General features: G+C 46.5%; 1 protein-coding gene across 1 annotated transcript in view; it reads right to left on the bottom strand.

Annotated features, from left to right (window-relative positions):
• The window catches only part of LY75 (lymphocyte antigen 75), a 118,496-nt gene that overhangs the window by 84,562 nt on the left and 8,352 nt on the right, over nt 1-25,582 (bottom strand). Inside the window, exons 2-3 of the mRNA XM_056861177.1 lie at nt 7,461-7,832; nt 573-746 (exon numbers count right to left, since the gene is read on the bottom strand). Of these exons, the coding sequence (XP_056717155.1) occupies nt 573-746; nt 7,461-7,832 (546 nt within the window). The remainder of the gene's footprint in view (nt 1-572; nt 747-7,460; nt 7,833-25,582) is intronic.

A 25,582-nucleotide genomic window follows, 5' to 3' on the forward strand; every position in this document is an offset into this window, starting at 1 on the left:
GCACCCAGGTATAGAAAGGGGGTCTGGTTTGGCATGGATTGGGATGACCACGCCCCCTTACCACACCCACATCCAGCTCCTCCTCTTTGCAAGAGGCAAGTTACAGAGGGTGTAGGTGTACATGTGTGTCTGGATACAGATACGGTATGTGTACACAGACCTCCTATTTCCTCCAATGCCTACTCGCATTGTCTGCTGTCACATTTATTTGCAGCTCACCTTCCTCACTAAGGCTCAAGGGAAGTTACCTAGTGTAAAACAATGCTATCAAATAGTGTGGGGGCTGCCAAAAATGGGCTCTATCCCCACACTGCACTGACTCAGTCCCTATGTTAATACAATAACTGCATTGTTCCCAAAATGTTATATATTGCAAGCTGGAAGTACATAGAAACACTAGTGTGTTATACTTTTAGAATGACATCACAGAAAGCTGCAATAGGACAATCGTTTAAGGTTACATTAGATAAGGAGTCCCACTCACCTGATTTTTTGCATATAAAATACAAAAATATACAGTATAAATTATGATTTAAAATGTCTCAGGATGCTATTTTAGGAATGCCGCTTACCTGGTTTTAAGCAGTACCCCCATTTTCTGTCTTGATCGAAATCGTATGTAGTAGAGCACCATTCACCATCTGGAAACCTGTCATTGTGTATGCAGTCATAATGCCAGGATTTATTACACAGGAAGGGGAACTCACAGGGTTTTCCATAGGAATTACCTTCCCTTGTATACGTCTCTGTAGAAAAACAACCAGAAGTAAATGTTTCAATAATATAATCCAAATTAATTTTTTACACACACACATGCATGTTCACCACTAAAAAGATTTTAGAGGCATTTAATAGTAGAAACGGAAACAGTCTTCATCTACTGTAATCGTAAACTTCACAAACAGCAAAACCATGCTCTTACAGATAAACTTTCAGTCTTGTGCTTATCACATATTAACAGTTTAACTACAAAAATGAATCTATATATTTAATCTAAATTTATCAGTGAAACAGAACCATTTTAAGTCACTTTAGCTGTATTTCATAATACGCTTCATGCAACATACATGTGTAAAATTAATGCATGCAGTAACAGTTCCAGATTTTGGTGGATTCTGCGCACAGAGCCTTGATGGACCCCCGAACTGCCACGCTAGCCCCCCGAAGCACAGCAGCACCCCAAACTGTTCTCTGGATACAAGGAGGCACCACCCTTGCTCACTCGCCCTCCAGTCTCACCAATAGAGCCTAACACACACTTACTTGAGAGTAGACACCACTGAACTAAATGACCCAGAAAGTGGGGCAGTCCTATGCTGCAATCTCCCAATTTCCCATTACAATGTATAAGATCAGGACCAATCTCTTAGGGTGGGGGGTGGGAAGGTGACCGCAGTGGGTACTAGTTTCATGGATAATCATCTGATCAGGTATTCCACATTGTCAAAGTCCTAAAGAATGTATTTGTGAATTGGATGGAGTTTACTACCGGATCCTCGTTTACTGTGATGTGGATTTTTGTAGTGTAAATAGAATAACAGCTGGCAGTGGAGTTGGTCACACGTTGTCTGAGTGTGCACCAGTTACACTTCGACTGTATTTATATATGATTACGCCTTTCTATTTTTTTAAGAAGTCAAACCACAGTACAATAAATGCATACACTTAGATAACATTTCCACTTAAAGAATTAAAAACCTAATATATCCTACAGGGAAGAGGAGAATGGAAACCTCAGAGACCAGATAACAGAAGAAGAGGAGACCATCAAGCCGGTGGTCTATTTCAAGCACAGAAGCCTCTCAGGTGGTCCCAATCCAACTCAACAGGATGTAAAACTGGCCACCCTTTTATGTCTAACTCTTCAGTTCCAGTCAACTTTGCTGGTCTGGCTGGTTTCTTTACAAAACAGTCAGTCTTCCAAGTTTTTTGCACAGACATATAGATATGTATGTTATGACAGTGCAGCTGATTCACTGATTTGAGAGTGCTTTTCATGTATGTGCAGACTCTTACACATACTGTTAAAAAGTAGCTCTTTAGTATCAGTCTGCCAGTCTTACAATGGGATTCAAACCATTATAAATGCAACTACTATGAAATAGTTTCCTTTTAAATTCTGTAGAACTCTTAGAGCACAAAGAGTACGCCCAGAAATACCTGTGATAAAGGCTTTCAATCAAGTTCTTCCAGAGCAACAATGGACAAAAGAAGCCATAAAGTAATTTTAACTTGCTCAGACATGCCGATTTTTTCCCCTCAGAGGGGAATTTACAAAGAGTATTTTGCCTTGTGAGCTGGAGCGTAACAAGGGCTGGGCAGAACAGGCCCTTGGCATGCAGATGTATAAGAGGGCACAGGTAAAACCGATATACTGCCTGACACAAGCACCCCAAGAAAACAATTTCTTATGTACCAAAGTTTGGGTAAGAGGATCTTACCAACAGTAACAGCACTCTTAAAAGCCCCGTGGTGCAGAGTGGTAATCTGCAGTACTGCAGTCAAAGCTCTGCTCATGACCTGAGTGTGATCCCGACATAAACCAATAATACATTTGTGTTGCAATAGTTTATTAAGAAATTAACAGGTAGTAATTGGGGTTTATTAATAACGCTAAAGAGGGTAGTTATGATGTTAAAGATAGTAATCAAGATAGTAAATCAAGTAGTTGGATTTAAACATGTGAGATCGATATTATGGATAGTAGTAATCTCAGTGTAATTCATTTTATTTGACTTTTTCTATATTCTGTATTCTGTTTTTTTATTAATGTTTTTTTCTATTTGGTGTGCTTTTTCTGTATCTTTTCTGTATCTTTTTGTATTAATTATTACATTATAATTTTTTTAAAAAAATTAACATAAAAGATAAAGCTTTGCTTACGAGCTCGATCCCGACAGAAGTTGGTTTCAGGTAACCAGCTCAAGGTTGACTACGCCTTCCATCCTGAGGTCGGTAAAATGAGTACCCAGTTTGCTGGGGATAAAGTGTAGGTGACTAGGGAAGGCAATGGCAAACCACCCCCGTAAACACAGTCTCCCTAGTAAGCGTGACATCACCCCATGGGTCAGACCTGGTGCTTGCACAGGGGAACTATCTTTATCTAATAGCACTCTGGTTGTGAGTTCTACTTTCCCTGAAATAAGAACATAGAAACAACTAATGGGTTGGATCGAACAGCGATAAAAAACCTCAAGAGGGCAGAAAAGAGAATTTGCGAACAAGGCTACCAGCTATATAACATTAAGACTGTACTTCTTTCCCTTCCTGGGTAGTGTGTGTGTTTGCCAAGAGGTGAAAAACAAAGGGCAAGAACTAAAAGGTTCCTGGCCCAAGTGGTTTGCAACCTGTGATCCCTGAAAGGGAAGGGGCCGTGGCTCAGTGGCAAAGCGTCTGCTTGGCACGCAGAAGGTCCCAGGTTCAATCTCCAGCATCTCCAGTTAAAGGGACTAAGCGAGTAGGTGATGTGAAAGGCCTCTGCCTGAGACCCTGGAGAGCCACTGCCGGTCTGAGTAGACAATACTCACTTTGATGGACCGAGGGTCTGATTCAGTATAAGGCAGCTTCATGTGTTCATGTGAAAGAAGCAACTCATTGGATCCAGAACTTGCCTAAGATGAGGCTTTGTGCTTTTAATTTTTTGTATCGGAATTGTAATTTATTTAAATTATTTCTTTAAATTATATTTATGTTTTCAAGCTGCTCTGGGTGCCATTGGGGGCAAAAGTGGGGTGCCAAATTGCCTAAATAAACAAACAACTAAGGAGCTGCCAGAGCAGATTTCGTCTTGCTTGCCCCAAGGAGCCTTCTGTTTTCCCCCAAAATACTCACTGAAGATTTAGGGAGCATCACAGACAAAATGCACCACAGCATGGGATCCTGCAGTAATGCGAATGAACTGGATAGAATCACCCCTCCACTATACTCTCCCCTTTCTCTCATGCTGCTGCTGCCTGTCCAAGGTGGGGTGCATGCCTCCGCATTCCATCTAAGGAGGATCCTTGTAGGTGATAGCAGAGATGGTAGCTTCTCTGCTGCCACCATCCCAGATCCTCCATCCAAGATGGACTGCAAAGGCATTTCCTCTGCACCCTGCCTTGGAGCTTGCTAGGGCAGCAGGAAGGAGGACACTTGGGGCATCTCAATAACTTCAGCCAGGCCTGCTTGGCAGAATTATCACAAGTGTTTCATAATGGGAAACATACTGATCAGGCACACCTATATACCGTATATACTCGGGCATAAGCCGAACCGAGTACAAGCCGAGGTGCCTAATTTCACCCCAAAAATGGGGAAAAATTAGGCACCCGCAAGAGCTGTTTAAAGAGCCAGCCCGCCCCGCGCGCCTTCAGGGAAGCCCCCTGAAGGCGCCCAGGGTGGGGGTGGGGACAGATCTGTGCCTGCCAGCTGAAAGGTGCAGATCTGCTTAAAGAGCCCGCCCGCCCCGCGCACCTTCAGGGAAGCCCCCTGAAGGCGCCCGGGATGGGGGTGGGGAACAGATCTGTGCCTGCCAGCAGGCAGGCACAGATCTGTTTAAAGAGCCCGCCCGCCCGCCCGCGCGCCTTCATGGAAGCCCCCTGAAGGCGCCCGGGGTGGGGGGGTGGAACAGAGAAGGCGCGCAGGCAGGCGGCGACTGCGGGGCGGCCCCCTCCCTGCGCCCAGGAGGCCCCGCAGGCCGCTCCTGGCCTGCAGAGAAGGTGTGCGGGCAGGCGGCAATGGCGGTCGCGGCGGCAGTAGTAAGTTCCCCCCCTCCCTCCACCTACCGACCCGCGTATAAGCCGAGTTGGGTTTTCTAAGCCCTTTTTTTGGGCTGAAAAACTCGGCTTATACACACGAGTATATACGGTATTCTCTGGGTTAGTGGACTACGCATGTAGTACTCTTACTAGAATACACGAGTTTAGGTAGAAGAAGTAGGTGGTACAATGGTATATTACTAAACTAATTTTTTTTTACTGAAGATAGGTATAAAAACTGGGGACACATCCTACCTCCTGAGAACTTCTGTATGTCAATAATGGCCTATATTCTCAGGGCAAATGTCAAACGTCTTGCTTGGTAGAAGAGGATTTGTAAAACATGCAATACGTACACATTTTAAAGGAACACAGTGCTTTCTTCCTGGACCTGTTAGGCCCTCCCACTTGACCCTGTTGGGTCCTACCCAAGATTTCCTTTTTAATTTCAATATTTGGCAAGCCTAATCCTGTACAGTTTTTCCTTATCCACTCATCTCCTAAACCGTTCATGTCACTTCATCTCCAACTTGAGTAAATCAAGGGTGCATGCAGAAATCACAGCGAACCAATTTTTAACATGAATGTGTGTGCACCCAACTGCTGGACTTGTGTGCCATGCATACCTCGCTCTTCTTGTGCAGAGCGGAATGAAGGAATCCTTGTTACCTGTACACAGAGTTAGCATTCCTCTCCTAAATCAGGGTTCTAAGCCTGGATTAACCCAGAATTCCATGTTGGGGGGAGGACTAACTCCGGATAAACCATATGCCTGCATGAGTATGTCAAAGGGAACCAGAGTGAACTTTAAACCAGGATTCCTTCATTACTCTCTACAGGAAGGGCAGGAGAGAAAGAAAGGGCAACAAGCTGTGTTTGTGTACATTCATGTGGGCTTGATATGACATCTGAATGCAGTCCGGGTCTACGTCTGAAAGGACTTGTAATCTCATTCCTCCTTTTGAGATCCCAGTAAGCTTATTAGCCACACTTTACAGAAGTTTAAGCCTTGATTATTTATGGGCCTATTACTTCTGAGCCATGAAAAATATTAGGCATTGCTCTCCTTTGCTTGTGAGACACACCTGATGGGGACCATATGAATGAACCTAACAGCACTGTCCTGAGGACAAGTGGAAAAGTAAATCATCATTACAAGGGCGGCTTATGAATAACTGAAGTAATGAAAGGTTGTCTGAGCAAACACTTAACATGGTTTTGTTGAACACACTGCACAGTCATCTGTCCTAGCTTGCAACTCCCTTTCTCTACTTTTTGTCTGTGAAAGTTGCCTTCTCACTCAAACTGACACGAACATTACAAGCAAAAACAATTTCCATAAAATTATTTTATAATCTGGACCTATGATGCTGAACCCAGAAGATCAGCTTTCCTATGCATGCATTGCCCAGATAAGCGGTCTAAAGAGAAGAACAAGGAAATACTGCACGATTGTTGATATCTTGAAATAAAGCCTGATTCAAAGATGATGGTGGTGGGTAAGAAGATCTTACCTGCACAATCTGTCAAATGCTCAGTACCGCATTCAAACTGGGCTCTCAACTGCTTAGTATACAACTTTAGTAGTAGGTCTCATTTTAGTATGAGAAAAGAATGGAATCTTGCTTTTCCTCTTCTCTGCACTAGTTCTGCATCAACCTACGGCTAAGCTACACAGTACATTTGCTTACAACTTGTCTCCTTGTTCACCGCTCTGATTAGTCACACACTGGCTCCAAGAATGTTGCTTTAAAAGCCTCAGAATCTGATTTTGGTGATGGTGGCGCAAGCAGTGGCGGGACCTCCTACTCCCCGCCCCCCAGCCCTTTTCCTGAGCCTGAAGAACCCCCAGTGGGAAGCAATTCACACAATTTTGTTGCTGCACCGGGAATAGTTCAAACACTAGCAACTTTAGAGTTATGTGATAACTGCCCACTGGGGTTCTTTAGGCTCAGGAAAAGGTTGCAGGGGGAGCAGGAGTCCCCTCCTCCATCCATACCACCTGTCACCAGCAGAATCAGCTTCTGAATCTTTTAAAGCAACATTCTTGGAGCTGACAACATGCGACTCTGATCACAGTGGCGAAGCCAGAGACTACTGGTAAACTCAGAGCTGCTCTGAGCCCCAGCCTAAGAGCATGGGTGAAAGCAGGTGGAGATAATCAGGGACAAACCAGCCAGTCTGTTAACCTTGGAACTGCTGGTTGGAACTGAGCTAATCAATTAAATGGGCAACTCTGGCATCCCTTGACTCATCTTGGACCATGTGGAGACACCATGGTATATCCCTGGCCAGGGGGGCATCATACAGTCCCAAAATATTACTTAAATAAATCTAATAGATCTAATATTAATTTTGGTGGTATTAAGCTGGACGTTGCCTTCTGTAATGCCTATGCCATGTGGATTAGACTTAGCGCTGCTTCACAAATTACTTTTTTTTAAAAGTGTATACTTAAGCTATTTTGAAGCATATAAAGATGTGAACAAACATGTTTTAAGTGTAAACATAATGCAGATATGCTTGCCAGTGAGATGTGATTGGCTGCCGTTCTCTATCTAACATACATCTGACAGCAAACGATCTGTCTGGGGGCAATCTGTGAAATGTCTCCCCTTCTGACCTCTTTACGAGTCAGCATTTGCTTAGTTTGCTTAATGGGAGTTATTATTTGCATCCTCCCCCCACCCACAATAATACCGATGATACAAAGGAAATACATACCATGGTAAGGATATTTACAAACAACGTCACTAGAGTTGTTTCTTCTCCAGCTGTCAGAAGAGTTTTTGCTTACAGTAACCAATTCCCCCTTCAATGCCAACTTGTTCTCATTTGCCGTAAGTATTAAGTCATCAGCACATCGCCACCAAAGAATAAGGTTTGAGTCACATTCTACCATTATCAAAGATTTACTGGTTTTGGTAATGTCAAGTCCAAGGCACTTTCGAGAGCCCAGGTTAAAGAGGCGATGTTGGGAGACCCACGTCCATAAGGCTTCTTTTGACCCTTGGCAATCACCTGCAGATATCTGCACGTTTTTAACTTGGATGCATTTGTTGGTCTTTTTATGTTGAATGGTGAAGGCGTTGTCATCTGAATAGAAGAGAGAAAAATACATTAGCCATCTGCTGTCTCTGGTTTGTAGTAAGACCATATAATACTATAGTGAAGCTCTTCTAAAGAATACTTTACTATACAGTATTGTAAGGCATTGCAGTTCACAGTATTCAACCAACTTCTGCAAATTAACAGGCATCCTTTTACCTCTGTAAATGACTATAAGGATATGACCCTTATAACACTAACAGTGCAATCCTTAACCGAGTTATACCCTTCCAAGTCAATGGACTTAGAAAGGTGTAACTCTGATTAGAAATAAATTCTACTGACACCAATTAATTTTACTTCCAAGTAAGAATACTGTGAATTGGGAGTGCATTTACTGTTGACACTCTGATTCAAAGCTTGTAAAAATGAGTGGAAGCCTGTTCAATTTAGGGTAAATTGGCAAATATCCTAATTCTGTAAAGTGGCCTTCCAAAATGACAGACAGATTAACACACCTTTGATTCTACAGAAAAGACCAAAACTGTCTTTGCATTAGAAGTATTTCTAAAATAACTTCAATCAATCCTGAAGTTAACCCAGCTAGTGTCAAGCCCTCCGATGCCAAAGTTAATACTGTGATATGCACTTATTCCAAAGATAAGCTAAAGTTGTTGATACATTGTTAAGCTTGTGTGTGTGTGTTAAGTGCCGTCAAGTTGCTTCCGACTCATGGCGACCCCATGAATCAATGTCCTCCAAAATGACCTATCTTTGGCAGCCTTGCTCAGATCTTGCAAATTGAGGGCTGTGGCTTCCTTTATTTAGTCAATCCAGCTCTTGTTGGGTCCTCCTCTTTTCCTGCTGCCCTCAACTTTTCCTAGCATGATTGTCTTCTCCACTGTTAAGCTTACACAGAAGAAAATAGCTCCAATTGATGTCTTGTCCATAATTACTAAATCCTGCGGAAGCGTCCACAGGTCCTTCATACTGAGATGATCAGCTTTTAGTCAGCGATGTGTAAATTTTTGCACAAATTACATTCTTGGAGACTAATGAAAAGTGGGTACTGACCTAGATAGGGGAAAGTGTAATAGAGAACTTATAGTATTTTCTTCACGGTAATAGGAAGCATTGACAAATATTAAAATCCTTAAACTCTGGATATGAAGAAGAAGAAGAGTTGGTTTTTATACGCCGACTTTCTCTACCACTTAAGGAAGAATCAAACCGGCTTAAAATCACCTTCCCTTCCCCCCCACACACAACAGACACCTTGTGAGGTAGGTGAGGCTGAGAGAGAGTGACTAGCCCAAGGCAACCCAGCTGGCTTCATGTGTAGGAGTGGGGAAACAAATCCAGTTAACCTGATTAGCCTCCTCCGCTCAGGTGGAGGAATGGGGAATCAAACCCGGTTCTCCAGATCAGAGTCCACGGCTCCAAACCATCGCTCTTAACCACTACACCATGCTGGCTCTCCATGTGAATATGGTACAACAGAAAGAACTTCATGGTATAGATTGGGCTCTTGGGGAATGTTTTAATAAAAGGATGCAATGCTGCTGACACTTGCTAGAGATGTGGGTGGTATAGAGAACATTAGAACTCATTTTTGCGGTTTGTTGTTGTTTGCTGTCAAGTCACAACTGACTTATGGCGACCACGTGGGGTTTCCAAGGCAAGAGGCATTCAGAGGTGGTTTGCCATTACCTGTCTGTGTTGCGAGACCCTGGGGTTCCTTGGTGGTCTTCCATCCAAGTGCTAACCAGGGCTGGCCCTGTTTAGCTTCCAAGATCTGATGAGATTGGGCTAGCCTAGGCTATCCAGGTCAAGGTAGAGCTTGTTCAATAGTTGTTAATACTGGGCAGAGGAAGATAAAGATAGTTATCTGATTCTAGGATTATGTGCCCTGACCTGGCTAGCCCGATCTTGTCAGATCTCAGAAGTTAAGCAGGGTAGGCCTTGGCCAGTATTTTGATGGGAGACTACCAAGGAATACCAGAGTTGCTATGCAGAGCCAGGCAATGGCAACCAGCCTCTGAAAGTCTCTTGCCTTGACAACCCTACGCGATGGCCATAACTTGGCTGCCACTTAATGGCAAAAAAAGAAAGAAAAAGAATACATGGGTAATGGTGTTTAACATATTAATGTTAGGATACATTTGCAAAACAAAGAAGGAATAGAAGAACAGTTTTGGTTACTAAAATAGGCAGGTATTCTGTAAACTGAAAGATAAAGCTGAACTAGAAATAGTAACTAGGATATTAGCCTGATGGGTCTAGCAGCAATGAAAGTTATTATATAAAATGAAGGCACAGAAAAAATATATAAATATATGAGGTGGGTTTTTTTTTTTTGCAAACATGCAGCCCAAACAGGAAGACATCTGAGAATCATCTGTTTGGTTTTCTCTCTAACACATGTTATTCCTCTTTTCTCCCACTGCTGTCTTGCTTTATGTCTTTTTGTGTGAATGGAGCTATGAATGGTGCTTGGATGTTTTAAAAAAGTGTCAAAAAGCTAAGATTTTTAGCAGAGAAGAACATTTTTAGAGGAGTTAACTGTGCATGGGCTACATTGAAGGGGAGTTTTGGGAATTAAATAGGTACTAAAAAGTATGCATGTTAACATTTCTTTTAAGCCACACTGCTTGACATACATTTAGTAAAACTACTAAAATGTGATTTTGGGTAGCTTCGCATAGTAATAATTTTAAAATTTTCATTTTTAAATAGAAAAAAATGTGTGAAATGAATAGTGTTAATTGCCTTGTTATAGGACGCTATAGAATATTAGTAAAATCTTCCTTGAAACTATCTAAAAGAGGAAGTTAACTGGGGTTTGAAACATGTATTGAAAATGTAACACCCTATCTGCTGCTGTTTTGCATATGAAGATGCCTCCTAAGAAGTTCACCGCATGCCGAAAAAACGAAAAAACCTTTAACCTGCTTTTTTCGTGTAAAATGGGGCAAAAAAGCCCCCTAGAGAATAGCGAAGCCACAACTGCAAAAAAGCAGGCACAGCAACGCCATTCTCAGCGCTGGCATCCAGGGCTGAAAGGGGACAGGAAGCTGCCTAACGGCAGCTCCTCCCCCCCCAAAATGCCCCGGGAATGCCTCCTGGGACACTGGAACATCCCCTGGAATGCCAGGGGGACGCTGGCAGAAGGCTCCGCCGATATTTCGGGGCAACACTGCCGCGGCGGGTTCCAAAGACCGGTGTCTGGGCCTCCACGCAGACACTGAGGCCATTAACGCCAGCGTAAGTAGCCCAGGCACCGGTACGGGGGGGCCAAACGCCGGCGTGGCCTTCATGGCCTCCTAAGGGCTTTCGCCCTTGAAGGTCAGGAACGCGCTGGTAGTTCAGCATCCTGTTTCACACAGAAGTCAACCAGTTGCCTGGGAGGGCCCATAGGACACAGAGATCCAAACGTAGCCTCCTAGCTCTGGTACTCAGAGATTTACTGCCTCTGAATGTGGAGGTTCCCCTGAGTCATCATGGCTAGCAGCCACTGTTGGACCTATATTCTTCATGACTAACTTCCTTTTAAAGGCAACTATACATAATGCTCTACCACCAAGCCATACCAACACTCCAACTGACCCCTGGATGTGACTGTATGTGCGCTGTCTACCCTGAGTCAGGAGAGGCACTTAAAACGTACATCTGGTATGCTTGGGGACCAAAGCCAGTGCCTTTGGCAGCAGCGCAGGTAAAGAAAAGAGGAAAAGCAGAACATCGTAATAGCATGCTCCTGTTATCTATTTTTGCAACCAAGGGGAACTACCCAGAATTCACTGGGAAATACCCAGTGATAGGGCTCCTCCTTTTAACATGAGAATAGTTAGTATGTGTTGTATAGACAGAGGCAAGTTTTCTGCAAATATAAGAACCATGTCTGGCAAACCCAGTTTTATCTGCGTGTGAGATCTGCAAGGTAGAACTTCACACCCTTGGTTGTACTTATGTACACAGAGATACAGCATCATAACTTCTCTCTGTAGGAGTTATATTCATGTGCTCTCAACATGTTTTTCCCCTTGTTCCTTTGTTTCTCTAGCCACCCTTTCTACCACACCAAACACTCAAAGTAACTTTCAGCTAGAAAGCAGTTATTCATCCCCTCTCCTTAGGCAGGATGTTGGTTCTAGTTATACCTTATGACGCACCTGGAGCCCACAATTAGAACACAGAAGAAATTTTAACATCTTTTCACTTATAAGGTCTATAGGCTCAGAGCAGGGCATGATACAGACCTTCTTACAGTCCTGCAAATTATTCCCCACCTCCTGAGCCAGCGTGGTGTAGTGGTTAAGAGCGGTGGTTTGGAGAGGTGGACTCTAATCTGGAGAACAGGGTTTGATTCCCCACTCCTCCACATGAGTGGCGGACTCTCTAATCTGGTGAACCACGTTGGTTTCCCCACTCCTACACACGAAGACTGCTGGGTGACCTTGGGCTAGTCACAGTTCTCTTAGAGCTCTCTCAGCCCCACCTACCTTACAGGGTGTTTGTTGTGGGGAGGGGAAGGTGATTGTAAGCCAGTTTGATTCTCCCTTAAGTGGTAGAGAAAGTCAGCATATAAAAACCAAGTCTTCTTCTTCTCCTTGGAATGAGGTGGTATGAGTGAGGGGCTCAAGGAGGACCAAGAGAACACACCAGTTTAATGTCTGGCTTGACAAGTTTTGCACAAGCACTTTTGTATCTGAATTTTTGCAGGCACATTATTTGGTGGTGGAACGTGTCGACTTATGGTGAACCTGTAGGGTTTTCAAGGCAATCGGAGACAAACAGATTGCAATTGCCTGCCTCTGAGTAGCAACCCTGGACTTTCTTCATGATCTTCCATCCAAATACTGAGCAAGACCGACCCTGCTTAACTCCCCAGATCTGACGAGATCAGGCTAGCCTGGTCCATCCAGGTCTGGGCAGCACATTATTTAGTACTATAAAAACCTGGCATTAAATCTACAAAGGGTGAAAGGAATCAAGTTGTAGATTACACATTATACGTACAAACATGGATAAGAATGAAACTAAAACTTTTATAAAGCGAACTGAAAGAAAATAAGCGCTGGGGGCATGTTTGTGCAGTAGCTAGTATGCTCTGCAGATTTAGTGCTTTAGCACTACAGTGCAAAACAACAACAACACACCACCCAGTACCATGCAGTGTAGAACTTTCTTTCATACAGGCTTTGCCAACCCTGACCTGACCTGCTTGGTTTCCCTGAGCTGCTTGGTAGACCAGCAGCCATCAGGTCAAACAGCACAACTCCCATATGAATGATAATTCCACATGGGTAGGCAGTGTCAGGCTGGTGGCACCCTAGAGAACTGATTCCAGCATAAGAAGAAAAAGAGTTGGTTTTTACATGCCGACTTTCTCTACCACTTAAGGGAGACTCAAACCTTCCCTTCCCCTCCCCACAACAGACACACTGTGAGGTGGATGGGGCTGACAGAGTATGACTAGCCCAAGGTCACCCAGCGGGCTTCATGTGTAGGAGTAGGGAAACAAACCCAGTTCACCAGATTAGCCTCCGCCGCTCATGTGGAAGAGTGGGGAATCAAGAGTGGGGAATCCTCCAGATCAGAATCCACCGCTCCAAACCACCGCTCTTAACCACTACACCACGCTGGCTCTCATAAGCTTCTATGAGACAGAACTCACTTCATCTAAAGCTCACTCACACAAAAAGAGTATATTGGAATAAATAATGTTAGCCTTTACGGTACTATTAAATATGTATGAATGTACCTGAGCCTTGAAAACAAAACCACTCTGGAAAGACATGCTGTTCGTATCCGGCCGAAGTCAGCTGTACACTCAGATTTTATCACCGCATTTACATCCACACCTTACCTAAAAGCAAAGTGGATGTTTGTCCACTATCCAAACTAAACAACTGCCTCTCCATTCTCTATGGACCTAACCAAGGAACAGCTTATCTCTTGAGTCTCTGCTGCAGCACCACACCAGGAAAGGGGAAGCTCAGAGCAAGTCAGAGGTCCCAGTTTACCCAGGAGTATTGCTTGACAGAAGTCATCCCTGGCATCTAGCCAGTAATACAATTAGAAAACCATTGTTGTGGGAAACAAGTTACTAGTTTATGACCGGGTGGGGTGAGTGAGCGAGCATCTTTTGGTTGGAGCCAATTGAAGCAGCAAAATAGGAGGAGGAGGGATGTGGCAGAATTAAAAATGGCATCTCCCTCCCTTCCCTTTATTTATATTCTGCTCACTGTTATCTCCTTCCTGCCTTTATTGAGTGTACCTTATGGTTTTCTCTTCTCTTATTCTGCACCTGTGAATTAGCCCCTGCTATTGTATTATTGCCCTGATGGATGGCCCAGGCTAGCCTGATCTCGTCAGATCTCAGAAGCGAAGCAGGGTCAGCCCTGGTTAGTATTTGGATGGGAGACCACCAAGGAAGTCCAGGGTTGCTGTGCAGAGGAAGCCACTGGCAAAACCACCTCTGTTAGTCTCTTGCCATGAAAACCCCAAAAGGGGTTGCCATAAGTCAGCTGCAACTTGAAGGCACTTTACACACAAACACATTGCTTGATTACCCTGACCTGAATAGCCCAGGCTAGCCTGATCTCTTCAGATACTGGAAGCTAAGCAAGGGTGGGCCCTGGTCAGTAGTCGGAGAGGTAGACCATCAAAGAACACCAGTGCCGTGATGCAGAGGGAGGTAATGGCAGACCATCTCTGAATGTCTCTTGCCAGCATGGTATAGTGGTTAAGAGTGGTGGTTTGGAGCAGTGGGGTCTGATTTGGAGAACCAGGTTTGATTCCCTACTCCTCCACATGAGCGGCAGAGGCTAATCCTGTGAACTGGATTTGTTTCCCCACTCCTACACACGAAGGCAGCTGGGTGAACTTGGACTAGTGACACTCTCTCAGCCCCACCTACTTCACAGGGTGTCTGTTGTGGGGAGGGGAAGGGAAGGTGATTGTAAGCCCAGTTTGGTTTTTCCTTAAGTGGTAGCGAAAGTCGGCATATAAAAACCAACTCTTCTTCTTCTGCCTTGAAAACCCTCCTTCATGGCAAAAAACAAAACACAATGCTTGCCCTCCCCTCTTTTGCTATCTGCTGTGATCTTAGAAGCTTCTAAACTAATATCTGTCGCATCAGAGATCAGCACTGAACACCCTTAAATGAAGCCAACCACCCTCACACCTAGATTCAGCCTCAGGCTGCAATGAAATAGGCTCAGCAGTTATTTGCGGTGTGGAAATGCAACGGGCAGGAGCACGCTGGAACTTCTGCCCAGTTGGGCAGCCGCGGCCACTTATTCATGGGAGGTTTTGCCTTGGATTTGCCGCTCTCTAGATGCCCATTTTCCCCATCTGAATTCCCAAAACTCTGCATGGGGGCTTTTGAGAATTCGGATGGGGACAATGTGCACCGAGAGAGTGGCAAACCCAAGGCAAAACCTCCCCTGCCTATGTGGCCTGTTTTGCTGCTGTTGTTTTCTTAAGCGCAGAGGGAGAAGGAGGAGGGAGGGTCAAGTTTGCTCCAGGAGGGCCGGGTCACTCCGACAGGCCTCGACGAGAACAAAAGCGCTCGTTTTTCCGCGTCCAGCTTCCCGGAGAAGGGCCAGCGGCCGCAACGGGTTCGAGGAATTCCCCCGCCTCCGCCCACGGACCGCGCGCCTTCCTTGACAGTCAAGTGGGTGGGAAGGGGCTTGCAAGGCAGCGCCCACTCCAGAGTCCGCCTTGCAGATCAACAACGGGGGGGGGGGGGAGGCTGGATCGCCTACAAGGCACTTTGCCTGTCCGGGGGCTGAGCTTCGCCCCCGAACACCTCCGCCCCCCCGGCGCGGCTTCTTTTCCAGGGGCAGTTGGAAGGTTTTGCATTGGATTTGCCCCTCTCTAGATGCCCATTTTCCCCATCTGAATTCTCAAAACTCTGCATGGCGGCTTATTGTTGAGTTTTGAGGATCTGGGTGGGGGAAAAGTGCATCTAAAGAGTGGCCAATCCAATGCAAAACCTTCCATGAATAAATGGCCAGTAGTGCTGCGTCCGACCGCAGCAGCAACCGCCCGGGCCTTCCACCCCCCCACCGTGGCACTCTGCACATGCCCTCCTCCCCGTTTCGTGTGACTTCCCGGGCACGGCCTCCCAGCCCTGCTGCGGCGCCAGAACCTGCCCGGCGGCGGTTCCGACTCGGCTCTTGGGAGAAGGGAGGCGCCTGGGAGGCAACTCCCCCCACGCCGCATGGCATGGGAACGGGACATCTGTTGGAGACCGACCCCCCCCCCGCTTTCCGCCACAAAGCCCACGGGGGGGGGGGCGCGTTTGATTCCCCTTTCCTGCGTCTTTCCCTTTCCTGCGCAACTGAAACGACCACCCTCAAAGGTGAGGAAGGGGGGGGTCGTTTCGGTTTCTCTGTAATGGGAAAGACGCACTTTCCCCTTCGGGCGTGTTCCTTTCCCCCCTCCCTCTGACCCCAAACTCTCTTTTCCCGGCGTCTGCCCTGCGCCACGCGCCTCCCCGGGAAGGGGCGACTTGCGGCCGATGCCCCCGCGCCCCTTTGCGCCACAATCCCCTCCTTCGGCCATTTGCGCCCGGGAGGCTTTGCCTTGCGTGGGCCGCCCTCTCGATGCTCCTTTTCACCCGCCCGCATCCTCAAAACTCAACAAGAAGCCCCCATGGAGATAATTCGCAGGGGGTCGCCGTGTTAGTCTGTCTGCAGTGGTAGACAAGAGCAAGAGTCCAGTAGCACCTGAAAGACGAACAACAATATTTTCTAGTAGAAAAGCGCAAGAGTCCAGTGGCGCCTGAAACACGAACAACAATATTTTCTGGTAGGGTATGAGCTGTCGTGAGCCACGAAGTGAGCTGTGGCTCACGAAAGCTCACACCCTACCAGAAAATATTTTTGTTCGTCTTTCAGGTGCTACTGGACTCTTGCCCTTTCTTCAGTATCTGAAGAAGTGAGGCTGTGGCTCACGAAAGCTCACACCCTACCAGAAAAATATTGTTGTTCGTCTTTCAGGTGCTACTGGACTCTTGCTCTTTTCTGCTACTGCAGACAGACTAACACGGCGACCCACCGTGAACAATATTTTCTGGCAGGGTATGAGCTCAGAAAATATTTTTGTTAGCCTTTAAGGTGCCACTGGACTCTTGCTCCCCCATGGAGAGTTTTGAGAATACGGCTTTGGGGGGGGGGAGAGAAATGCGCACCTGGAGAGCAAAGGCGAAACCTCCCCTGCGCAACCGGCCTCCCTTCCTCCGAGCCGACCCCGGAGCGTCCACAACCGCGCCCCAGAAGCGGGTTTGGCTCCTTCGGGGGAAACGGGCCTCCCACTCCCCACCGCCCCATCCCGGTTCTATGCTCGAGGCTTCTGCAACGGGGGCGTGTGGGGGGGGGGCGAGCCCGGGCTGGGCGCGCGCACGGCGCAGGGGTTACCTGAGGCTTCCCCGCGCGCGCAGCAGCAGCACAAAGTGGCGACTAGAGGCACCCAGCAGGTGAGCAGGCGGCGCCGGTGCGCCCTGGCCATCCTCGGGAGGCGGACGGGGCGAGGATGCGGCGGCTTTGGCAACGAGGGCAGGGGCGGCCGCCTTCCCGGAGGAATCCCCCCCTCGGGCACTCCCCAGACTCTGTGACGCTCCCCGCGGCCACCTCCGAGGCCAAGCGAGCGCAGCCGATTGGCGGAGGCTCAGGCCCCTGAGCCAATCACCTTTTTTTCCTGGGGTGCCTGGCTCCTGTCTGGAAAGGCGGTTGCCAGGCGAGGAGTTTTGCGCCTGCTGGCTTGGTGCGGCGGCAGGGTCCGCGCGGTCTCATCCCTTCTGGGCCTTCCTGGGTCATGGCTCGGCTCCGACGGTGGAAGCCTGGGGCGCGGCGGTGGGGATGTGATGCAAGAGTTGAAAGAGAGACAAGGGTCTAAAACGCATATGGGCCATTTATTCGTGGGAGCTTTTGCCTTGGGTTTGCGGCTCTCTAGAGGCACATTTCCCCCCATCCAAATTCTGAAAACTCGGGGAAAAAATCCCTCGTGCAGAGTTTTGAACGTTCAAATGGGGGGAATGTGCATCTAGGGAGCGGCACATCCAGGGCAAAACGTCCCATGCGTAAATGGCCATGGTCACTTAGCACACTTCCAGCCCCGTTCCACCCAGGATCAAACGAACCCACATTACCTGGAATGAGCAGGGACTAAACTATGTGCAAATGGATCCATGTAAACAGAAAATGCAGGTTCCTGCTAAGTAAGCGCCCCCCCCCAGCTCCTGGTGATTGGTCCTTTCGAATTGATTGATGGAGGCTTCCCCCTCCCCCCCTTGTAATTTTAAAAGCATTTTAAGAACTTAAAAAAAAAAAAGAGCTACCTGAAAGAAGGGGGGGGGGAATCCAAGCCTAGTTTTAAAAAAGACTTTCTTTTTCTCAGAAAAAGCTCCCAAGTAGCAGCAGGCAGGAAGCATTTGAATTCCTGCCTCTTCACAAACTCCCTTGTGATTGGCTGTGAGTGATGCCAGTTATCTGTGTTTCCCCTATTTCTGTTTCTCCCAGAAGAGGAATGGGAAAAGGCGGGTTCATTTCGCTTCAATACAGGGCTGAAAGAAGAGTAAATAAGGTACCATCCATTTGCGAAGATTTGATCCTGGGTGAAACTGGGAGGGAACTGGGCTTGAACAGGGCTGTAACTGGGCTAACTGACCATGCGTTTTAGACCAAGGAGCGCCTGACTTCAGAACGAAACAGGGATCCAGTCGCAATCTAAAGACGAGCAAAATATATTCAAGCTTACGTTTTTCCGAGTCAAAGCTCACTTCATCAGATGCACATCTGTTAGACCATTTCTGCAGGGTCAGTTTTGATGCTTGCTCAAAGCACTTTTTGAATGCGGCCTTTAAATGCCTATTCACAATCCCGACGCAAAAGGAGAAATTCCACCCCACCCCCACTCGCCTGCTCCTTCCTTCCTTCTATTAGCAATCTCCCTTTGCATAGCTAACACCCTGCTGTGATTTTGCATACTTCCTTGAGGGGATTCTTCCAGGTGGGGGGGAGCAAACACAAAAGGTCACGTTAAAGGGGCTCTTCAGAAATGCGAAGCAGTCACTTCCTGAGTGACAGGTCAGCGTGAAAAACTCAAAAAAATATGCGGGGCACTTCAGCCTGGAATGCGCTGCTAATTGCCAAGCAAAAATGGCCTTAGTCTTTATGTCTGGCCCTCTGTTTTTATTGTGCTGCTACAGACCAGGGCCCTGTGGCACAGAGTGGTAAGCTGGAGTACTGCAGTCCAAGCTCTGCTTACGACCTGAGTTTGATCCCGACGGAAGTTGGTTTCAGGTAGCCGGCTCAAGGTTGACTCAGCCTTCCATCCTTCCGAGGTCGGTCAAATGAGTACCCAGCTTGCTGGGGGTAAAGGGAAGATGACTGGGGAAGGCACTGGCAAACCACCCCGTAAACAAAGTCTGCCTAGAACAGTGATGGCGAACCTTTTAGAGACCGAGTGCCCAAACTGCAACCAAAAACCCACTTATTTATCGCCGAGTGCCAATGAGGCAATTTAACCTGAATACCACCCCCAGAGGGGGCCCAGAGGGAGAGGCTAGGGTTGCCAAGTTCCTCTTCCCCATTGAGTGGGAGGTTTTGGGGGTGGTGCCTGAGGAGGGCGGGGTTTGGAGCAGAGGGCGCCTCCTTCGCACCCACCGGTCAGCCACGCCCCTCCGCCCACACAGGCTCCAGAGAAGCTGCCGGCCATGCTGAGTGTGGGCGCTCGGCTTCTGTTCCCCGCTCTCCCACCCGCCTGGCCGGCCGCCAATGATGTGGGAGGTTCCCCACCCCTGGGCTACAGCCACCCCCATCCAGAGCAGGGCAGAGCCGGAAAGGCCAGCGGCTTGGAGAAACCGCGCGTGCCAGCAGAGAGGGCTATGCATGCCGGAAGTGGCACGCATGCCATAGGTTCGCCAACACGGGCCTAGAAAATGTCGGGATGTGACGTCACCCCATGGGTCAGGAATGACCCTGTGCTTGCAACAGGGGACCTTTACAGACTAGGGCAGCTTACCCATCTGCAAAATTCAGCGCTATTCATGTAAAGAACTAGACAGGGATTTTGGAAAATGTTTTGAGACATCCTGATCCAGCATATATCTAAAACTGTGCCCTAGAAATAAGTGTGGTGGAAAGGGCCATCAAGTCACAGCTGACTTATGGCAACCCCATAGAGTTTTCAAGGCAAGAGATGTTCAGGGGTGGTTTGCCATTGCCTGATCTTCCTTGAAGATCTCCCATCCAGAGGTCCTATTTTCCCCACTTAGTTTGGAGTTCCAAAAGTCATGATCTACACCCTAGAAAGGCTGCTGGGGTGGGGGGACTCACAGCATTGGTCATTGTGGGACCTTGTAACCTGACCTGGCCATCATATTATTTCTTTTCATAAGGTTTTGAACTGGATCTGGGTGGTATGAGGGGAGCCCAGAGGACCCCCGCTTAAAGACGGCAGTTAAGATTAGGAACAGGGCCAGGAGAAGAAAGAAGGCAGGAAAAGATACCGTCACATGCCTGCTTCTGGTTCAGTTGGTTTCCCCTCTCGAAACATGTGGTTTTAGTTTTTTGGAAATTAAATTGATTCCATTTTATGAAGGTTTGCAAGTGGCTTTGGAGACTAGTCAAAAAGTGGAATATAAAATCAATAAAGAAATGGTAATGTTTGGGCAGGCTTCTCTGCCACTGACAGAGGCTTTAAGCAGTCATCATATTTGGTAGTAATTCTAAGATGGTTTGTTTTAATAATATTGAAAATTAGGCATATGGAAAAAGGGCCTGGGAGTGCTAAGGCGCCTTAAAAACTAACATACGTAAGATTTGCTATGGATGAATAAAACTAGGAAATCTTCTATTGCATATATATTTAGGGGAAAAAACTTCCCTTGTTCCATGGGACTTTCTCCAAATTAAGTTTGCATAGGATTGCTGCCTCTGCTAATGCGTGCATGTTAGAATTCCCCTAAATTCCCCATGCTTTCTCCTTGCATCCTCTTTTAATTGTAGTTCCATTTTCTCTCTATGACACCACCCCCTTATCTCTTGTTTTTGATAAAACAGAGACGTTTGGGAGCCAAAATGCCAAAAAAACCACACACTCCCACACACTCCCCAGCAACGTCTGTTTCATTTATGTCATTTACTTGTTCGGGGGTTTTTCTCTCTTCCTCCTCCTATTTTTCTGCAGGTTTGTACAAATATCTGGCCTATCCCTGCCCAGCTCCCTCTTACAGGTTTTTTGATCTTCATGGTGGAGCCAGCATGGATATGAGACATGATTCATATGCAAGTTTAGGCTGAGATTTGGGCTGAGTTACCACAGATATGCTCATGACACTCAGCTCTATCTCATGCTTCCAGTGGATCTTGGGGAAACGAAACCCTGGACAAATGCTTAGAGGCAGTTTTGGGATGGATGAGGTCTAACAAATTGAAACTTAATCCCGACAACATAGGTGCTACTGGAGGGGAAAAGGTTTGACCCAGGAATTGGTGTATCTTCTTTCTGGATGGGGTTGCCTTCCCCCTAAAGGAGTAGGTTCATAGCTTGAGGGTGCTGCTGGACCTGAACCTCCTGTTGTGTAAGCAGGTGGCAGTGGTGCCCAAGGATGCTTTTCACCAGCTTCGGTTGGTGAGTCAGCTGCAGGTCTTCCTGGGCGGAAAAGATCTTGCCACTGTGGTGCATGCCCTGGTAATATCAAGACTAGATTACTGCAGTGTGCTGTATGTGGGGCTGCCCTTGAAGACTGACCAGAAGCTATAGTTGGTACAGAATGCCAGAAGGTTGACTGGAGTGGGTGATATCACTCCAGTTTTGTTCCATCTACACTGGCTCCCAATTTGCTTCCAGGCCCATTTCAGGGTGCTGGTATTGACCTTTAAAACCTTATATGGCTTGGGACGAGCAGACCTGAAGGGCTGCCTACTCCTATATGAACCTGCCCACCTACTCTGGTCATCTTTGAAGGCCCTGCTTTGGGTGCCCCCACCATCTGAGGCTAAGCAGGTGACGACCCAAGAAAGGGCCTTCTCCGTCATTTCACCAAAACTTTATCTGTCTCCATCATTGCCTTCCGCCAGCATGTGAAGACCTTTTTGTTTGGTTTGGTGTTCTTTTACAGTTATTGACCCTCCTCCCTGGTTGTGTTATGTGTGATTGTGCTTCTATGTTTTAATCAATTGTGTAATTATACTTTATTCTCAATGCTGTTTCAGCATGTTGACACGTTTTAATGTTTTGATGTTCACCACCTTGGGGGCCCTGGCTGGGTGGAAAGGCTGCACAGAATAAAGTAAAATACTAAATGTAGTTTGGCAGCCCAATCCTGGGAGCCGCTGCATGAGTGGCAGCCAGCCTCCAATGTAATAGCAATTCCATTGGTTGAATCCCTGTGGACATTCTGCAGGGGGGGAACAATATGTGCCTCTCCACAACGCACAGACCACACAGTGAGTGCATGAAAATCCATAGCAACCCCAGAAACACACACCACTAAGTAGTGGCACCCAATGATGTCCCTCTGAATAGCCCACACAAGCACAGCAAACCACCCCCTGCCATTGCAGCCATTGCTGCTTGATGCCACTCCCCCCACCCCCGTGGAGCGTCAGAGGGCAGGGTGGAAAGGCCCAGTGATAGTGCAGTCCCAATAGAGACATGTGGCCTGAGTGTCTCCCCATAGGCCACAGAGGAAGGACACCCATGCAGCAAACAGGACATCCCCTTGTCCCCCTGGCAAGCGTGTGGCTAGCAGCAGAAGTAGGGTTGCCAACCTCCCAGTACATTCCAGATTTCTGTCATTATTATACGAATGTGTATTTCAGAGGTCTCTGACTCGTGAGAGGTTGAAAGTCCCAAAAAAACTATTATGACAATTGCAAGAAATTTCTTCTGAAGAATTTATTACATATAAGGAATCAACTGATGAAGCAGTAATCGCGAAACGAACACCAATCCGGAGGTGCCATTTTGATTTGGATTGTTTGACTTCCAAGGACTTTCTTCTTCTTTTGCAATTTGAATCCCTCTGGTGATGTAACCAAGGTTCTGTGAAAAGAACGGATAAGACTGTTATTTTATGTTAAATTTTTAAAGTGTTCCTCTGGTGAAGCAACCAAGGTTCTGTGAAAAGAAACAAAAAGACTGTTATTTTGTGTTACAAACTTTCGGCTATAATTTTCATAAATAAGAATACAGTTCTGAGTCCTTTGAAAAGTAAAATTTGATTGTATAATTATTGAGCCATCGTGCTGTCATTGTTGTTTAAACGTAGCTATATTCATCATAGGTTTTGTTAACCTCCCGGTACTAGCTGGAAATCTTCTGCTATTACAACTGATCTCCAGCCGATAGTTAAATTATAATTAAATAGTTAACAACTCATAGTTAAATTGTGGTACTCCCTGCCCCAGGATGTGGTGATGGCTGCCAACTTGGAAGGCTTTAAGAGGTGAGTGGACATGTTCATGGAGGAGAGGGTTATTCATGGCTACTAGTTAAAATGGATACTAGTCATGATGCATACCTATTCCCTCCAGGATCAGAGGAGCATGCCTATTATATTAGGTGCTGTGGAACACAGCCAGGATGGTGCTGCTGCAGTTATCTTGTTTGGGGGCTTCCTAGACACACCTGGTTGGCCGCTGTGTGAACAGACTGCTGGACTAGATGGACATTGGTCTGATCCAGCATGGCTTTTCTTATGTTCTTATAAGATCAGTTCACCTGGAGAAAATGGCTGCTTTGGCAATTGCACTCTATGGCATTGAAGTCCCTTCCCTCCCCAAACCCCGCCCTCTTCAGGCTCTACCCAAAAAACCTCCCGCCGGTGGTGAAGAGGGACCTGGCAACCCTAAGCAGAAATGCTGCCAACACACAACCATCTCTGCTCCAGGCCACAAATCCCCTTCCCCTAAGTAAGAAAAAAAAGGGCAGAGGTCAGAGTCATACCTGCACTCAAGACTAGCGCCCTAACCATTGTGCCAAGAAGATAGGTGCAAAACCATCAGGTCTTAGGCCCTCCACTGCAGCCCTGACCTCACCCCCAGCCACATGGCAGATAAAATTGCATGGCTACAGGCACTGGCATATCAGCTATGCCTTTCAGTGCGTGGTTGCTCATTGGGTGAGCATCTCCAGAGATGGGGTATCTGTAAGGGTTCTGAAATGAGACATGTTCGTCATGCAGCAAGGAGATTTGCTCTCCCATTTGGGTGTAAGTGCTAAGTGCCCCATCTGTGGGGCTCAGTGCCCCCTCTGTTCATTTCCTCTACCAGGCAAAGGCAAAACACCTCCCCCCGGTGTTTTAAAAAGGTAAAGGTCCCCTGTGCAAGCACCAGGTCATTCCTGACCCATGGGGTGACGTCACATCCCGACGTTTCCAAGGCAGACTTTGTTTGCGGAGTGGTTTGCCAGTGCCTTCCCCAGTCATCTTCCCTTTACCCCCAGCAAGCTGGGTACTCATTTTACCAACCTCAGAAGGATGGAAGGCTGAGTCAACCTTGAGCCGGCTACCTGAAACCAACTTCCATCACGATCGAACTCAGGTCGTGAGCAGAGCTTTTGACTGCAGTACTGCAGCTTAACACTCTGTGCCATGGGGCTCTACCTGGTGTTTTACCAGGGTAAAATGCTGTGTGCTCTAAGTCAGAGATATTAGAGACCTGTGATGCCCACCCTACCATGTGAACTATGGAGAATCCTGGCTCAGGTTTATGTAGTGTGGGGGATGGCGCTGTGATTGGCTGCAGCAGCTGTTGGCATCCTGTGCTACACTGGAGTTTGTGGGCAGAACTGTGCCCGGGGGGAGGTGTTTTGCCTTTGCTGTTGCATGGGTTTTCAGCCGTCTGTTGGATTTTTCTTTTCCATCTTACAATCAACTCCCAATTAGTTTTGCAAGATGGAAAAGTAAAATCTAATCACGAAATCTGTGCACTTAATGGAGCAAGCATCCTACTCTTTGTGGAGCCCATAATAAAATACGAACCCGGAAATGGCCATTTGCCGTGATGTAAAATTAAATGAAGAAGGAGCTTTGAAGCAGAAGCCCTGTTTGCAGTATGTGTGTGTGGGAAAACCAGCTATCTCTGTGAGGAACAATATGATCATTTATTAATATGAGAGTGCTGTAAATCAAGAAAAAGAGCGTACAAAAACTTACTTAAAAATATGGATGTAGTGGGATAATTTATGCATTTCAAAATAATATAAGACATTGTGTTTGTTAGCACTACAGTGATTCTGCAAACTGTTTTCTTTATAACTTCTCAGTTGCTTATGACTGGAACGAAGAAAGAGGAAGCTAAGTGGCTTTAAACTATGTTTCATACAGTTTATTGTATCAGCAACAAACAGCTTTGGTAAGCTTTAGGAAACAACGTTGCAGAACATAATTCAAATCTTAAGAGATTCATGTCTCAATAGGATTTATGTGTATTTTTATTGGCTTAAAAAACCAAACTTCTAATTTAACTTAATGTAATCCTTAGAATATTCTAGCCAAACAGTTATGCTGTTTAAATTTGGGACTCTAAAGGAGGGTGCCATTAAGCTTCTGGTTTTATTTAATTAAACGGAATCCTCAGAATATTCTGGCCTGATGGTTATGTTGTTTATTTTATTTATTTATTTGAAGCATTTTATGCCACCTTTCTACCCAATCAGGGTCTACAAGACAGTGAACATTAAAAAAAGCATTAAAAAATATGAGCAGTTAAAAATACATTTAAAGTTATAAAATAATCCAATTAAAAACACATAAACGTGTGGAAAGCTAAGGAAGATGC

Source organism: Euleptes europaea, chromosome 15, assembly GCF_029931775.1.
Source record: "Euleptes europaea isolate rEulEur1 chromosome 15, rEulEur1.hap1, whole genome shotgun sequence".
Taxonomy (NCBI): Eukaryota; Metazoa; Chordata; class Lepidosauria; order Squamata; family Sphaerodactylidae; genus Euleptes; species Euleptes europaea.